Source organism: Dendropsophus ebraccatus, chromosome 6, assembly GCF_027789765.1.
Source record: "Dendropsophus ebraccatus isolate aDenEbr1 chromosome 6, aDenEbr1.pat, whole genome shotgun sequence".
NCBI classification, from domain to species: Eukaryota; Metazoa; Chordata; class Amphibia; order Anura; family Hylidae; genus Dendropsophus; species Dendropsophus ebraccatus.
Window position 1 is genome coordinate 105,102,883 of NC_091459.1, and position 17,848 is coordinate 105,120,730.

The window sequence follows — 17,848 nt, forward strand, 5'->3', positions numbered from 1 at the left end:
TTCTCCAACTTTTACCCCTCAATCTTCTGTGAGATGAATAAATTGCACAAGCAGCTTCATGTGTTCTAGAATTTTCCCCCTAGACACACCTGCCAACACCACTACCTAAGGCTAGTTTGCTGACAACAGAGACTGATGGACAGCACTCTCCTTGGCCTCTCCAAACGTTGTTGGTGGACATGATTTCTGTTCAGAGTAAATCTACTTTCATCAATCATTGAACACTTCTGGGGCCCACTGATAGCATAGAAGGAGAGAGCTATGCGTCAGCCTTTGGTGATGGTGGTGGTGTTACAAGTGTGGACAGGTGTGACTAGTCAATACAGAATTGCCTTACACTTTGTGAATGGTCCAGTGACAAGCCCATAAGATGTGATCATTAATCCAGTAATTGTGCTTCTGCATGAACAACACAGACCTAATTTCATCTTCATGGACAATGCACCTCATCGAGGTTGCATCATTAGAGTATGGCTGCTGGAGCCTGGGGGACCTCGCATGGAGTGGTCTGCACTTTCTCCAGATCTAAATCCCATAGAAAACCTAAAGGGGTTTGCAAAGTAGCTGTGTAAAGGAACAAAACTGTACGCCAGAACCTCAAAGACCTGAGGGCAGCTCTCTCTAAGAAGAGTGGGATGCCATGCCTTTTGTGAATAGTGTATATGTTACAAACTTGCTTATATTTGCTCATGCCTTTGATTTAGTCGAAGTTTGTTGAAAGAAAGGTGGCCGTTTATGAAAATGTTTATATGACAACAGGGAATAGCAGAATCGAATTCTGGAGCAAAAAAAAAAACAAAAAACCGACCATTCCTACCTCTTTCCCCTATTAGTGGCACCTTCTTTACAGTCGCAGTTAGCAGCTGCTTGAAATTCTGAAGATGTTCCGTCCTGCAATATTTTACCAGAAAGTATTAAACACAGGTCTGAAAAGCTAAATGTAACCTAAAAACAAATAGTTACAAACCAACAAATATTCAACGTATTTGACATCCTCAATAGAGCCACGTTTCACAAGGTCATTCTATTCAGTACATATTTGTATATCATGTGTCAATAAGAACAAGCCATAGGACTGTAGCAGATACACTAGTATTAATATGGAAAACAGCAGGGACATGGTTACACAGCATGAGCTGTGGAGGACCCAGTCTGTGAGGTATTGGAGTATACTTACACTCACCGGCCACTTTATTAGGTACACCATGCTAGTAACGGGTTGGACCCCCTTTTGCCTTCAGAACTGCCTCAATTCTTCGTGGCATAGATACAACAAGGTGCTGGAAGCATTCCTCAGAGATTTTGGTCCATATTGACATGATGGCATCACATAGTTGCCGCAGATTTGTCGGCTGCACATCCATGATGCGAATCTCCCGTTCCTCCACATCCCAAAGATGCTCTATTGGATTGAGATCTGGTGACTGTGGAGGCCATTTGAGTACAGTGAACTCATTGTCATGTTCAAGAAACCAGTCTGAGATGATTCTAGCTTTATGACATGATGCATTATCCTGCGGAAAGTAGCCATCAGATGTTGGGTACATTGTGGTCATAAAGGGATGGACATGGTCAGCAACAATACTCAGGTAGGCTGTGGCGTTGCAACGATGCTCGATTGGTACCAAGGGGCCCAAAGAGTGCCAAGAAAATATTCCCCACACCATGACACCACCACCACCAGCCTGAGCCGTTGATACAAGGCAGGATGGATCCATGCTTTCATGTTGTTGACACCAAATTCTGACCCTACCATCCAAATGTCGCAGCAGAAATCGAGACTCGTCAGACCAGGCAACGTTTTTCCAATCTTCTACTGTCCAATTTCGATGAGCTTGTGCAAATTGTAGCCTCAGTTTCCTGTTCTTAGCTGAAAGGAGTGGCACCCAGTGTGGTCTTCTGCTGCTGTAGCCCATCTGCCCCAAAGTTGGACGTACTGTGCGTTCAGAGATGCTCTTCTGCCTACCTTGGTTGTAACGGTTGGCTATTTGAGTCACTGTTGCCTTTCTATCAACTCAAACCAGTCTGCCCATTCTCCTCTGACCTCTGGCATCAACAAGGCATTTCCACCCACAGAACTGCAGCTCACTGGATGTTTTTTCTTTTTCGGACCATTCTCTGTAAACCCTAGAGATGGTTGTGCGTGAAAATCCCAGTAGATCAGCAGTTTCTGAAATACTCAGACCAGCCCTTCTGGCACCAACAACCATGCCACGTTCAAAGGCACTCAAATCACCTTTCTTCCCCATACTGATGCTCTGTTTGAACTGCAGGAGGTTGTCTTGACCATGTCTACATGCCTAAATGCACTGAGTTGCCGCCATGTGATTGACTGATTAGAAATTAAGTGGTAACGTGCAGTTGGACAGGTGTACCTAATAAAGTGGCCGGTGAGTGTATAAAAGGCAAGTAAATGAAAAGTTAATTATTTTTGTACTTTAGGTTGTTGTTTGCCAATGCTCTGTTTCTTTTTTTCTTTTTTTTAACCAAGAAAACCTTCCAAACTTTCAATGCTAATGAGCACATGACACGTTTCTATGTATAACAATATGGAAATTCACAGACCATGTCATTCATGTAATATGAAACACCAACACAATCAATGTAGTTTTAACAGGAAATGAGGAATACAGGGCTAAAATGATAGAAGGAAGGAGGATGGATTATGGTACTTACTTTACAGAGCTGGATTCCGATTCTGCATTTTCTTCCAATTTCACCGCTGTAAAACCAGTGTGAAAAAATGTGTTACTGGAGTCTGGATCGGATTTAACTGGAAAACAAGTAGATGCCATTTAAGAATGGTATACACTGCATAAAAATAGTATAATTATAGTTTTACGGTCTACAGATGTATGGTGACAGATGCATCCTTAAAGGAGAAGTCCGGAAACTAAAAAAAATATTCAGTACAGGCAGGGGGTGGAGGGGACACATAATAAAGCACCTATACTTACCAGGCCCTGTGCTCTCGCATCGTCGCGTCCTGCTCCCAGAACCACTGGGAATTCTCCATCTCTTTCCCTCACTACGTCATGACTCGGCTGATAGATGCCCCACTCATCCAGTTAGTGACTGGGGTAAGACACAGCTGCAGTAACTGACTGGAGTCAGGACATACCGAGAAAGAGAATGACATCCGATGGCATCCAATGATGTGGCGCTAAGGGGGCACAGGGACCAGTAAGTATAGGTTCTTTATTATGTTCCCTCCACTTTGCCAGACTTCTCCTTTGACAGTTAATAGCCAGCAACGGATATTGCTCCCACACCATACATCCTTAAAGGGAATTTGCCATTAAAAAATTATCTATTGTTTAAATCAAGTAGTTTTGGTGAGGCTATCTTTTCTACTTTCTCATTTTACTATCCACAATTTAAAGCAGGGCTGTAGTGTTTATAAGCCGCAGCTCCCACTCCTGAATGTTATCAGGGACAACTCCTGAATCCAACTCCAGCTCCTTCATAAATGGCCAGTCAGACCCCAGGGGAATTATTTATCACACTAGTGTAAAGTAGATCTGGCTCAGCAGCTTCTTCCTAATGTCCTACATGATCCTTGGGCGACTTCTGAGGGAATAAGGTAAAGATATAAAGCAGATTCTCCTGTGTGTGCAGTGGATGCGGCCAGTCTCCAGCCTTCATGTCCTGAAGAACTCAAAACTAGACTAGATGGAGCAGGTGGTCTTTTCCTGCTGACAGTCTTCTATGTTTCTAACTGAATATTCACCATACACACAGAAACACTGCTAACAATGCCAGATACCTGTAATATAGAGGTCAGCCATAGTGATATAGAAGGGTCACACAGAGGCCCAGATTTATCAGCTCGGACAGCATCAGTGCTCCTGAATCAAGGCAGCCCCAAGGGAACTACCTGCTCAGCCAGTCAGTAACTGCAGCTGTGTCCTACCTCACTCACCGATTGGCTGAGTGGGGCCGTGACATCACAGGATGGGGAGCCTATATGGGGATCATTAGCCCTGACGCTACATTGGGGAGGCACAGGGATTGATAAATAGGACTTCTTTATTATGATCCCACCACTTCAAAAATACTTCACTCTTTCTAACTAAATGTATGTGAGAAAGTGTTTTTCTGGTTTTTATAAATAAAGGTCCTTAGATTGACAGAACAGAGCAGAAAAGACACTAAATGAAGTTCACAGCTCAGCCTCCTGCTCCCTTTAGAATGACCTCTGCAGATAAAAAAAAAAAAAAACTCTTCAACACTTTTCTCACTTTTGTGAATGGGGCAGCTCCTGTGTATTGTTGCCTATAGCCATGGGACTTAGTGTAAAGCAGATCTAAATATGCTGTTAAAAAAAAAAGCATGATGGCTGCCCCATAATGTTCAAAAAATAAATTTAAAGGGAACCTGTCACCCTGTGGCCCCAGGCAGGAACGGACATACCCTGCAATAAAGCCAGGCTTCTCCACTCCTCCGACAGTTGATTGACGCTGGTCTTCTTACTCCTCATCGTCTGTCTTCTCGCTGGATCCCGCACAGGCGCCATGACGGACGTTCTCGGTGCATGCGCAGTTCACAATTGAAGCCGCTCCACAGCTTCACCGTTTACCGCACATGCGCAGAAGTGGTGACGAGACCTTCGCAACGGCGCCTGCGCGGGAATTCGTAAGAAGACTGAAGACCTCAATCAAGTTCCAGGAGGCGTGGATGGGCGGCAACGAGAAGAGGACCCCATGAACAAGCTGGACTCATCCGTCAATTCCTATGGACGTTGGACTCATCTCGACTCATTACCATAACGGGCGCAAGAAGATTCAGCGATTTCTCTGCGTTAACAGCAGGATCCGGGACCGATGTGGTAAGTATATTGAGCTTTATTGCAGGGTATGTCCGTTTCTGCCTGGGGCCACAAGGTGACGGGTTCCCTTTAAAAAATTCTAGACAATACATTTCCTTTAGCACCACCATGACATTATGCGAGTAGGGTTTGTTTTGCAACAAACACATGGATTTCTGCAAAAGCTATTTAAATGAATAATATGGAAAACAGAATTAAATTGGAAATTAATAAAAACATGCAACCATAAACCAAGGGGACAAAAACTAGCTTTTGTACTGAGGATTTTGTAGCTTGTTTGTGAATAGTGTTTTTTTTTAATATACACACGTACTATATAGCATGCATATTCAGAAGTTACAGGTACAAAACAAAGCCACCAATAGATCAGAATACCTGTTAGTATAGAATTGCTGTGGATTGGGCTTAGTGCGGCTCTCGATGAGAGGAGTGGCACTGGCAATGTACCAGATTTACTGCTTCCCACTAACTTCACTTGGCTTGTGTTCTGTGCTGCAGCAGGTTGCTGTACATGGGTTTTACCAGATGATGTGGCAGGTGGCGCAGAGGTGCAGGACCCTTCAGTAACCTGAAGAAAACATGATGGGAAAATAATGCATGGTACAGAGAGAAACAATGGACACCATATTCCTGAGCAAAACTTTGTGTTACTCCCTTGATTTTTGCTACTTTTAGACATCTAGATCTAGAATTAATGCAGACATCTGAAAATCTACATCTTTCAAGGCTACAATACAACTGAGAAATCTACAATACTGAGCTCAACATTTGATTAAAGCGGTCTGGAGAAGTTGGATGCTGCCCTAGGGAATCCTGGAAAAATATTCAGCCATAGGGTGGGGGTTCACACTGAGGAATTCTCAAGAATAAGTTCCGCGGAACTCTGTCGTCTGTGCGCATGCACGGCCGCGCACCTTTCCACCGGCTCCATAGACACCATTCTATGGGCCGGCTGATTCCGCTATCCACTGAAAGAATTGACACGTCAGGCAGGTAGACATCCTCATACTTGTCAGAGCGTGTGTGTGAGTTCCTACCCTGTCAGCATTGGTAACTAACTACCACCCACATCCCTTTGACAAAAATCATACCACCCAGTTGCCAATTTGTTTCAAGGAAGAACAAAAGAGGAATGGCTTAAATGGGCACTGTCATTATGAACAACAGTGCATATTCTGACAGAGGCATCAATATTTAACATATTTGTAATTCACTTTAAAAGAAAGATGTATTTTTCTGTGTGAGATTCAAAGTTATAACATTGGCCACTATGTGTCACTATTTTGAACTCCATTGCCTGCTCTCAACAAATGAATATCAATATTTATAACAATATAGATGGTGACTAGGGAGGGAGATTCAAAACTCTGCCCATGCTGTCAATCACAGTGCAGAGAGAAAGCAACAGACATCAGAGAGACAGAGAGGCACAATAGGTAATCTAAACTAATCCTATATACTTTATGGATTTCACAATCATACACAATTTCATTTTATTTTTACAGTATCAATGTATGCTTATATTGAGAAATGGCTTTTTTGTACATTTTTTTTACTGCAACTTTGCAGCAAGTTCTGTAAAACTTCTGAAATTTTACAGCCAGTGGTGCAATTTCTTTTACTGCAAATTACCTAATCTGCCCCTCTCTGTCTGTGATGTCTGTTGCTCTCTCCCTGCACGGTGATTGACAGCATGAGAGCACAGCTTTGAATTTCCCTCACTTTCTAGTCAAAATCCAAAAACAAAAAAGGAGAAACTGTCCTCGCGCAGACCAAGTGTAAATTTCTAGTTTATTAATACATACGAATCCATAGGTAACGCGTTTCGAGAGTCTTATGCTCTCTTTATCAAACCTCCAGGATGAATAAAAGCAACACATTAATCCAGTCCATATATACTCTCATATAAGCATTAGACATGCCCACAGGCGGGACATAACAGAAGTCCAGTCATATTCTGTAGTGTGCCGGGCTGCACCACAGTCATGCGGCCTCACTATCCATCATATATTGTGATACTAGGATGTACCATAGTTCGAATAACATAAATACATGAATAAAATTAAAATCAATCTCACAAACTCACCACACGCTCCCACGTAAGTTCTGTGTCCGTCGAGGACCTTTGCGCGTGCGCACTCTGATTCCGTGCGCCTAGCTAAAGGACACGTCCGTCAAGGACCTTGGCGCATGCGCACTCAGGTCCTGCGCGCCTAGGTAACCATGAACGCCGAAGATCCTATGTCTAATGACCGCAGAGGGAAGAGGGAGATTGGATTAACCCTTAAGGATCTAGAGGAAACTTTCTATATTACTGTACTCTGCTAGTATATTAAAAAGTCCATATTATCTTTTGCTTAAAAAGAAGGCTATAGAATAGGCTAAATAATAGCACATCCCCCCCAGTTAACTCATATAGAGATCTGTGTGAAAAATATATACAATAAAATAAATAGATACATGATTAGGTAAATAAATAAATATTGGGATAAATAAATAAATACATGAATGGGTAGATAAATAACTGGGTCTATTTATACCTAGTATGGGCATACCCTATCCTAAGTATCCTAATGGACCAAAAAATTACATATCGGGTGCATATATAGAAATATGTGGATAAATAGATACATAAATAGGCTCATACATAATGTGAGCTAATAAAACTCATATATATACACACACACCAATCGATCAATATTAAAATACACGTATACACGAGTTCGTAGAAGACACCACTAAAACTTCATCATAATGTTATGAGGAAACAAAATGCATATAACAATGGATAAAAATATATATATATATATACAGACACTATGTAACCAGAAAAGGTGGGGGGATCATATACCTCTTACCAATCTACATCATCCATCCTATATATTGCTCTCGATGGCCTCATTCAATCCCCAGGGAATCAGTGAGGAGATTTTATATATCCAATACATTTCTCTACGTCTCAACGTAGTGAACCGATTATTGTGCTCCTGGGGGACATGTTCAATTGGCAGAATACGGAAGCCATCGAAAGACCCATTTTGACAACTGCTAGCATGACGTGACACACTATGTTTCTCAAACTTATTAATAACATTAAATCTATGTTTGTTTAGCCTGGTACGTAGACTCATCTGTGTCCTCCCTACGTACTGTAGCCCACACGGGCATTCTAATAAATATATAACGAATGTTGTGGAACAGTTCATAAAATGATTGATCTCAAAGGAATCACCAGTAGTGTTGCTCTGGAACCTATACTGGTTGTGTTTTATAGTGGAGCAGCACTTACACCGTACATTATAACATCTATAGCTACCACATGGTTTAGAGCCTAGTTCGGACCTCGTGAATGGATTGATCGTTCTTAATTTGCTCGGGGCGATGTGATTCCTAAGAGTCCGAGCACGTCTATACGTGATACCAGGATTTTTTGGAAGAATATCTTTCAAATATGGGTCATTGTGTAGGATGTGCCAATGTTTGGATAAAATTTTTTTAATGTTACTAGCCGAATGGTTAAAAGTGGTAATAAAATTATTTTTATAATTGTAATCAGCAGCAATCGTTTCCTTCTGAATATTGTCTTTGTTTGCTGTTAAACAAGTATCCTGGGATAATTCTCGGGCTGCTAAATATGCATTATTAATCACCTGTCTAGGGTAATGTTTCTCCTTAAACCGCTTAGTCATGACTCTACTCTGGGTTTTGTAGTCTATCACATCAGTACAATTCCGTCTGAGTCGTTTAAATTGTCCGAAAGGGACTGTAGTTTTCCACTTTTTATAGTGAGAACTCCTAAAATCAAGCAAACTGTTGCAATCTACCTTTTTAAAAAACGTTTTAGTATAGATAGTGTTGTTATTAGCGTATAAAATTAAATCTAAATATTCAATGCTGGACTCAGAATGAGAATGTGTAAACGTCAAACCCCGGTCATTGGTATTAAGATATTGCACGAACTCCATAAGACTATCACTAGTACCATTCCAAATAAATATCAGGTCGTCTATATACCGTTTATATGTGACTATGTTTTCAGACCACCTGTTGGGCAATTGTATATATGTTTTCTCGAACTCGCCCATATAGATGTTGGCAAAGCTGGGTGCGAAACGCGTGCCCATTGCAGTCCCCCGGCACTGAATGAAAAAACGTCCATCGAAATTAAAAACGTTGTGTTTTAAAATGAATTTGATACCATCTAAAATGAATTGTCTTTGTTTTCTTGACATAGACTGATCTTCCATAATATGTTGTTCTATTGTTAGTACTCCTCTGTCACAAGTAATCTTTCCCAATATATAGACACATTATTACAAAAATATGTCCATAGCCTGGATTCTTATTTGCGTGACTCAGCCAGCCTAATCAAACACCTTAAAAACATCACATGGCAACCTACATATTTGTGGGTGACATTAGACGTGGCAGCTCTGTATAGCAACATCCCGCATGACAGAGGAGTACTAACAATAGAACAACATATTATGGAAGATCAGTCTATGTCAAGAAAACAAAGACAATTCATTTTAGATGGTATCAAATTCATTTTAAAACACAACGTTTTTAATTTCGATGGACGTTTTTTCATTCAGTGCCGGGGGACTGCAATGGGCACGCGTTTCGCACCCAGCTTTGCCAACATCTATATGGGCGAGTTCGAGAAAACATATATACAATTGCCCAACAGGTGGTCTGAAAACATAGTCACATATAAACGGTATATAGACGACCTGATATTTATTTGGAATGGTACTAGTGATAGTCTTATGGAGTTCGTGCAATATCTTAATACCAATGACCGGGGTTTGACGTTTACACATTCTCATTCTGAGTCCAGCATTGAATATTTAGATTTAATTTTAATTTTATACGCTAATAACAACACTATCTATACTAAAACGTTTTTTAAAAAGGTAGATTGCAACAGTTTGCTTGATTTTAGGAGTTCTCACTATAAAAAGTGGAAAACTACAGTCCCTTTCGGACAATTTAAACGACTCAGACGGAATTGTACTGATGTGATAGACTACAAAACCCAGAGTAGAGTCATGACTAAGCGGTTTAAGGAGAAACATTACCCTAGACAGGTGATTAATAATGCATATTTAGCAGCCCGAGAATTATCCCAGGATACTTGTTTAACAGCAAACAAAGACAATATTCAGAAGGAAACGATTGCTGCTGATTACAATTATAAAAATAATTTTATTACCACTTTTAACCATTCGGCTAGTAACATTAAAAAAATTTTATCCAAACATTGGCACATCCTACACAATGACCCATATTTGAAAGATATTCTTCCAAAAAATCCTGGTATCACGTATAGACGTGCTCGGACTCTTAGGAATCACATCGCCCCGAGCAAATTAAGAACGATCAATCCATTCACGAGGTCCGAACTAGGCTCTAAACCATGTGGTAGCTATAGATGTTATAATGTACGGTGTAAGTGCTGCTCCACTATAAAACACAACCAATATAGGTTCCAGAGCAACACTACTGGTGATTCCTTTGAGATCAATCATTTTATGAACTGTTCCACAACATTCGTTATATATTTATTAGAATGCCCGTGTGGGCTACAGTACGTAGGGAGGACACAGATGAGTCTACGTACCAGGCTAAACAAACATAGATTTAATGTTATTAATAAGTTTGAGAAACATAGTGTGTCACGTCATGCTAGCAGTTGTCAAAATGGGTCTTTCGATGGCTTCCGTATTCTGCCAATTGAACATGTCCCCCAGGAGCACAATAATCGGTTCACTACGTTGAGACGTAGAGAAATGTATTGGATATATAAAATCTCCTCACTGATTCCCTGGGGATTGAATGAGGCCATCGAGAGCAATATATAGGATGGATGATGTAGATTGGTAAGAGGTATATGATCCCCCCACCTTTTCTGGTTACATAGTGTCTGTATATATATATATATTTTTATCCATTGTTATATGCATTTTGTTTCCTCATAACATTATGATGAAGTTTTAGTGGTGTCTTCTACGAACTCGTGTATACGTGTATTTTAATATTGATCGATTGGTGTGTGTGTATATATATGAGTTTTATTAGCTCACATTATGTATGAGCCTATTTATGTATCTATTTATCCACATATTTCTATATATGCACCCGATATGTAATTTTTTGGTCCATTAGGATACTTAGGATAGGGTATGCCCATACTAGGTATAAATAGACCCAGTTATTTATCTACCCATTCATGTATTTATTTATTTATCCCAATATTTATTTATTTACCTAATCATGTATCTATTTATTTTATTGTATATATTTTTCACACAGATCTCTATATGAGTTAACTGGGGGGGATGTGCTATTATTTAGCCTATTCTATAGCCTTCTTTTTAAGCAAAAGATAATATGGACTTTTTAATATACTAGCAGAGTACAGTAATATAGAAAGTTTCCTCTAGATCCTTAAGGGTTAATCCAATCTCCCTCTTCCCTCTGCGGTCATTAGACATAGGATCTTCGGCGTTCATGGTTACCTAGGCGCGCAGGACCTGAGTGCGCATGCGCCAAGGTCCTTGACGGACGCGTCCTTTAGCTAGGCGCACGGAATCAGAGTGCGCACGCGCAAAGGTCCTCGACGGACACAGAACTTACGTGGGAGCGTGTGGTGAGTTTGTGAGATTGATTTTAATTTTATTCATGTATTTATGTTATTCGAACTATGGTACATCCTAGTATCACAATATATGATGGATAGTGAGGCCGCATGACTGTGGTGCAGCCCGGCACACTACAGAATATGACTGGACTTCTGTTATGTCCCGCCTGTGGGCATGTCTAATGCTTATATGAGAGTATATATGGACTGGATTAATGTGTTGCTTTTATTCATCCTGGAGGTTTGATAAAGAGAGCATAAGACTCTCGAAACGCGTTACCTATGGATTCGTATGTATTAATAAACTAGAAATTTACACTTGGTCTGCGCGAGGACAGTTTCTCCTTTTTTGTTTTTGGATTTTGCCATTGATTACGCACACCTTGAGTCTGCGGTGGAGAGTCCTCAGCAGCGACCATCACTTACTCTGCTAATTTGAATACGCTTTATAGTGGTTGTGACTTCTCACAACCCCACCAGGTGAGCCTATACCTTTATACGTTGCATGATTGCCATCTACCCACTCAGTGTCATGCTATGAGGCGCTCTGCCTTGCGTTTTTTCTGTTTTTTCACTTTCTAGTCAGTCTTTATTGCTATAAATATTGACTCATTAATTTACAAAAGGCAGTGGCGCTAAAAATAGTGACACCAATGTTATAACTTTGGATTTAACAAAGAAAAATACATTTTTTAAAAGTAAATTACAAATATGCTAGATAGTGATGCCTTTGTCTAAGGTCTAAGAACAGTTACTAATAAAAAGATTCAGGACAGCCAACAGCCCCTCTATAACTCCTCTATACGTTCCAGTAACTATTAAATTCACTACTCAGACCTATTGTTATTTTATTTATTTTTTTTAAACAGAAATATAAAATAAAAGCAGCAGCAAGATTCCTAAATATGGATATCAACTCCCGTTTTCTTCTCCCATAACATGCTTCGCAGGAAGCAAGATCTCATAAACCATAAGGTTTTCCTTTTAATCGCGGACTATTGAAACAACCTGTTGGTAGTGAAGGTGAGGTAAGTCATAGTGAAGTTATTTCTCCACTTGCCAGGGGATTTATTTCCATTTTACATACTCAGTTTCAGTCTTTGCCCAATTGTGAGACCAGCACTCTCAGAATGTCAGAGACCAGCTAATTACAGACTGGTGTAAGCTTACTGAACTAATGCTGCTGGTAAGAAAATGAACACAACCAAGCAGAAAATTAAAATAAAAATAGAAAAAGTTAAAGAACGCCAAGAATTTTAATTTTATTTTCAATCAACAAACAAAGTCTCATGGTTATTCAGGATTTAAAAAAACACATACTTTCTTCCAGAAACAGTGCCACTCCTGTCCTCAGTTTGTGTTTGGCATTACAGCTCAGTTCCCCTGAAATTAATAGAGCTGCAGTCCCACACATACCCTGAGAAGTGGTGGTGCGGTTTTTGAAAGAAGGCAGTTATGTTTCTCTAATTCTGGATAACCTCCTTTAATACCAAAGTGAAAGCAATCCTCTAAAAAGTGATCTGCAGACTTTATAATGATTAAACAGAAAATGGCTGAAGTCATTCCTGCCCTTTGCGTCAATATCTGCAGAGCCACTCCCTGCACAATGACTTCTCCACAGGTTTCAGAGCATGCCCACAAAATTCTCCCATAAAAAATTAATGGGAATGCTGAGCTCAGGCAGTTGTAAGGGAGAAGGCATGACTCAGCCTGTACTGCCATTCCTTAGTGACACCTTCCTTGCATGGTATATATGGCTGTACCTACGTCACAACACCTTGTCTTAACAAAAGTGATCACGGATTGACCAGTTATGTGACTTATAAAGCCAAGTGGCTCTTCCAGTGATGGTTTTGGTGGGGAGGATAGTTATGGATTCAGCTATTTTGTGTATAATAACTATACTGAATGCAGAATCGTTCTCTAGAGAGTTGTTTTCAGTGTGATCTTCTAACTCTATACATACACACAGAACAGAGTGGCTATTACAGAACTCTCTTGTGACTCTAGTTGTACCTGTTGCGCAGGTCCATTCGCAGACACGGATGGTAATGATGTGGTACTTGCAGTTATAACACCACCTGCAACCCTTAGTAGTGTAGTACCAGGCTTCTGTGTCTGAGATGTCACTGGCAATGACTTTAGTACATTTTCAGATATTTTTACCAATCCAGGTGTACTAGTGTTTGCCTGAAACGTGATTAAAACAGTATGACCACAAGGAAATAATGGTAATGCATAAAATGATTACGGCTCTCCGCATTTCCTATTGCAATCTTTGCTACAAAACACATTTAATAGCGTTAGCTCAAACACAATTTGGGGAGGGGGGCTATGGCACTGTCTTATAGTACGATTCTTTGTTTCCCATAGCAGCCAATCATAGCTCAGCTTTTATTTCTCATATTGCTCTAGTAAAACAAAAGCTGACATGTGACTGGCTGCTGTCAGCAACAATGGCAATCTAAGACATGTGCAATAAATCTTCCCCATTGACAATGTTTTTTATTTTGTATTACACTTTCACAATTTACTTAAAAGGGGTAGTGCGGTGTAAAACATTTCACTAAATAACACATTACAAAGTTATACAACATTGTAATGTGTGTTATTTAAATGAATGGCCAACTTCCCCATGTTTCCAATGCTTGACCCGGAAGTGTGATACTGAATACTCACAGAATCACTGTAGACCCCCTACTGTCCCGGCCACCATCTTGGGACAATCATGCCGCTCTTCAGGAGGCCGGCCTGACTGCTCCAGCCCTCCCTCATGCTGGCCCACCCCTCCAGCGCGTCATCAGCTGCTCAGCCATCATTGGCTGAGCATAACAGAAGACGTCTGGGGCTTCTGTTATGCTCAGCCAATCGCGGCTGAGCAGCTGATGATGCGCTGGAGGGGGGCCGGCACGAGTGAGGGCTGGAGCAGTAAGGCCGGCCTCCTGAAGAGGGTTCCCAGTCTCTTGTTAAAATGGAGTGACGGGTCACGCATGTGCACCTCTATTCTGTACTCTATTCTGGGTCCCTGTTTTGGGGAACTTAGGGGGCCCAGCGGTCAGACCCCTTATTCAGATATGTATTCCCTATTCTGTGGATAAGGCCAAAGAGTCAAGGCGTGATCAGTATAAAAAGTACAACTTGGTAAAAAGGCGTGAAATCTTGGGTAAAAAAAATCATGAGGCATTTTCTTTCTTTCCAAATCCCCTGCATGGATTTTAAAGGAAAATTGACAGCAGTGATATACATATATCCATGGTGCCAGTTTCCAGTTACCTAGTAAGCAGGGTTACTATAGGTACCCAACTGTGTGAACTGGTGTGTTTAGAATAAAGGCTGACAGTATCACAGACAGGTCTGCAACCCTGTCTGTACCTACCCTGTATCCGGTCACCGCTCTGTCCTCAGGCAGCCCAAATCTACTCCAGAATGATTGACACCGGATCACAGCGAAGAGGAATGTCCCACTCAATGGGAAACTGTAAACTGGCAGCACAGATATATGTATACTGGGTCTGTGCTGTCAGATAACATGCTGGATACCTGAGTCAGGTCACCTCTGTAGCCAGTGACTGGGGACATTTCTCCCCTCTCACTCAACAACCCCCTCCCCCATAAATGTATCTATCCCTACGCAGGAGCTATGTATTAAAGGAACTGAGCTCTGATCTGTAAGTAAATATATCTGACAGGAAGCAAAACAAAATTTACCAATTGAGAGTTAAACAAAGTTTACTTTAAGGAATACATTAGTAGCTTTCTATTAGACAAACAGGATGAATAAACCAGCCTAGAAGCAAAGAGAAGTCACTCCTTACCTGAGCAACAATGGTGCCTTTTTGTCCTGAGGTAACTTTCAAAGTTTGCTGTCCCTGTGCAGAGGTTCCCGCACTTCCAGGAGCTGCCACAGTCGAGGTGGCTTGCTTTCCAGACGTCTGTGAAGATGGCTGACCAACTAAAAAGGTTCCCTGCCAAACAAACATTACATTAAGCAAGATAATCCACCATACAACCTGCCACACTGATGGACTTAAATATTTTAAATTCTCCCCTCTATTTCTATTCAGTCTGACACAGTGCTCTCTGCTGACATCTCTGTCCGAGACAGTTGCTGTCTCAAGCAGAGATGTCAGCAGAGGGCACTGTGTCCGACTATAAACAACATTTCCTGCAGGATATACAGCGGCTGATAAGTATGGGGAGACTAGAGATTTTTAAATAGACGTAAACTACAAATTTATAAAGCTTTCTAAACCAGTTGAATTGAAAGAAAAAAAGATTTTCACTGGATTACCTCTTTAACCCTTTGAGGACCAGGCCCAAAATGACCTAGTGGACCACGCAAATTTTCATTTTTGTGTATTCGTTTTTCCCTCCTCCCCTTCTAAGAGCTCTAGCACTTTCTGTTTTCTATCTACAAGCCATGTAAGTGATTGTTTTTTACAGGAATAGTTGTACTTTGTAATGGCGTCTTTCATTCTACCATAACATGTATGATGGAATCCCCAAATTATTATTTATGAAGATATAAATTGGTGAAATCATAAAAAAGAATGCAATATGGTAACTCTTGGGGGTTTCTGTGTCTACGTAATGCACTATATGGTAAAAACGACATGATACCATTATTCTATAGGTCAGTCCAAACACAACCATATGCAGGTTACACAGATTCTCTAATGTTATGTATTTATTTATTAAATCCTTTTTTTTTTGCAATTAATAATTAATAAAGTGGCCCTTTTGGTTTTTTACCTACGGGGCTGTATGGGGTGTCATTTTTTGCGCCATGAACTCTAGTTTTTATTAATACCATATTTGTGTAGCTCGGATGTTTTGATCACTTTTTAATACTTTTTTTTACATACATACAACTTATTGGGGGAGGGACTTTGGGGTACTTTTTTTTTTTTACACACATTTTATTCATTTTACACATTTTAATCATTAGATTGCAGACACTGTACAATTGATTAGTGTAATAGGCGCTCTGATCATTGAGCCTGTGTGTGGCAGACTCAATGAGCAGAAAGCCGATCGGACCGCACGGAGGAAGGTAAGAGGCCTCTGGCGGTCCGATACAGTGATCGGGACCCCCGCAGTCAGTTACACTTAAACGCCGCGTTTAAGGGGTTAGTGACACGCTGCAGCGCGATCGCGGCAGCCAGTTATTAATGGTAAGGGCTGGGATTTGCGGAGCAAAGGACATAACGGTACGCCCAGGGTCATCTGGGGACAGTCACCCATAGTGTACTGGTATGCCCTAGGTCGCCTAGGGGTTAAAACCCTATTTCACACACAGATTTATCTGACAGATGCTTGAAGCCAAAGCCAGGAATGGATTTGAAAAGGAGAAATTTAAGTCTTTCCATTATGGCCTGTCTATAATCTGTGTCTGACTTTGGCTTCAATGATCTGTCAGATAAATTTATGTGTGTATTAGAGCTTTTATAACCTACACAGCTACATTTTGAATGGGGGTCCTGTGAAGGAGCAGAAGTGCCTAACAAGTGTTTGGTCATTTACCTACCTGAGGAGTCTGTTTCAGGATATAGGATGTGTAAGTGAGGTGCTGAGGTAATCCAGAAGCAGTATTCCCGGTGCCCGAACCACCACTTGTAGATGCCCCTGACTGGAGATCTGTAAATAAATGTATCTTAAGAACAGAAGGCATAAACGTAGTCTTCTCCAAAGTAGGAAAGGCTTTCTAGGGGATTCCTCATAGAAAACGTCTCCTGCTCTGGACAGTTCCTGTCTCGGCCAGAGATGTCAGCAGAGAGCACTGTGTCAGACTGAAAATAAAACATTTCCTGTAGGACATATAGCAGCTGATAAGTATGGGAACACCTGAGATTTTTAATAGAGGCAAATTACAAATCTATATAACTTTCTGACACCAGATGATTTTGAAATAAATAAATTAAAAAAAAAATTCACTGAAAAACCCCTTTAAGTTTTTGGGACAGACAGGCTCTAAGGCTGGGGTCAGAGGGGAGAGATGTAAGCCCAGTGTCTTCAGGGTACCAGACTCCCTAACACAGCTGGGCGTTTCAACCTCACCAGCCATAAAACTTTGTGAACTCATGTCAGGCTCTAATCTTAAACCTATGACTTCCTTCCCTCGTGGAGGGTCCCCTGGAGCCTTGTTGCTTTATGCTAGACTTACCTCTTACATATCAGGGCTGGGTTCCCCTGCCTTCTTGACACGAGACCTCACACCATTTGAGGAAGCCTGTGGTTGTACTGAGCCTATGTCCCAACCATCTCTCATCTATATGCACAGTTATTGAAGGGGCGAGAGCTTATTACACAGCTGTCTTATTTGGAAATGGGAAAGAGAATTGGGGTACCCTCTTGAGCCTTCTGAGTGGATGCAGACT

The 17,848-nt window shown here is 41.0% G+C and overlaps 1 protein-coding gene across 5 annotated transcripts in view; it reads right to left on the reverse strand.

Moving 5' to 3' along the window:
• YEATS2 (YEATS domain containing 2) overlaps window positions 1-17,848 on the reverse strand; it is a 46,538-nt gene that overhangs the window by 12,825 nt on the left and 15,865 nt on the right. For 3 of the 5 annotated variants that reach the window (XM_069975526.1, XM_069975524.1, XM_069975525.1), the window contains exons 17-22: window positions 16,999-17,108; window positions 15,287-15,436; window positions 13,488-13,661; window positions 5,204-5,396; window positions 2,677-2,773; window positions 818-891 (exon numbers count right to left, since the gene is read on the reverse strand). In XM_069975526.1, the coding sequence (XP_069831627.1) occupies window positions 818-891; window positions 2,677-2,773; window positions 5,204-5,396; window positions 13,488-13,661; window positions 15,287-15,436; window positions 16,999-17,108 (798 nt within the window). The remainder of the gene's footprint in view (window positions 1-817; window positions 892-2,676; window positions 2,774-5,203; window positions 5,397-13,487; window positions 13,662-15,286; window positions 15,437-16,998; window positions 17,109-17,848) is intronic. The other 2 variants (XM_069975527.1, XM_069975528.1) reach the window with 2 other exon arrangements.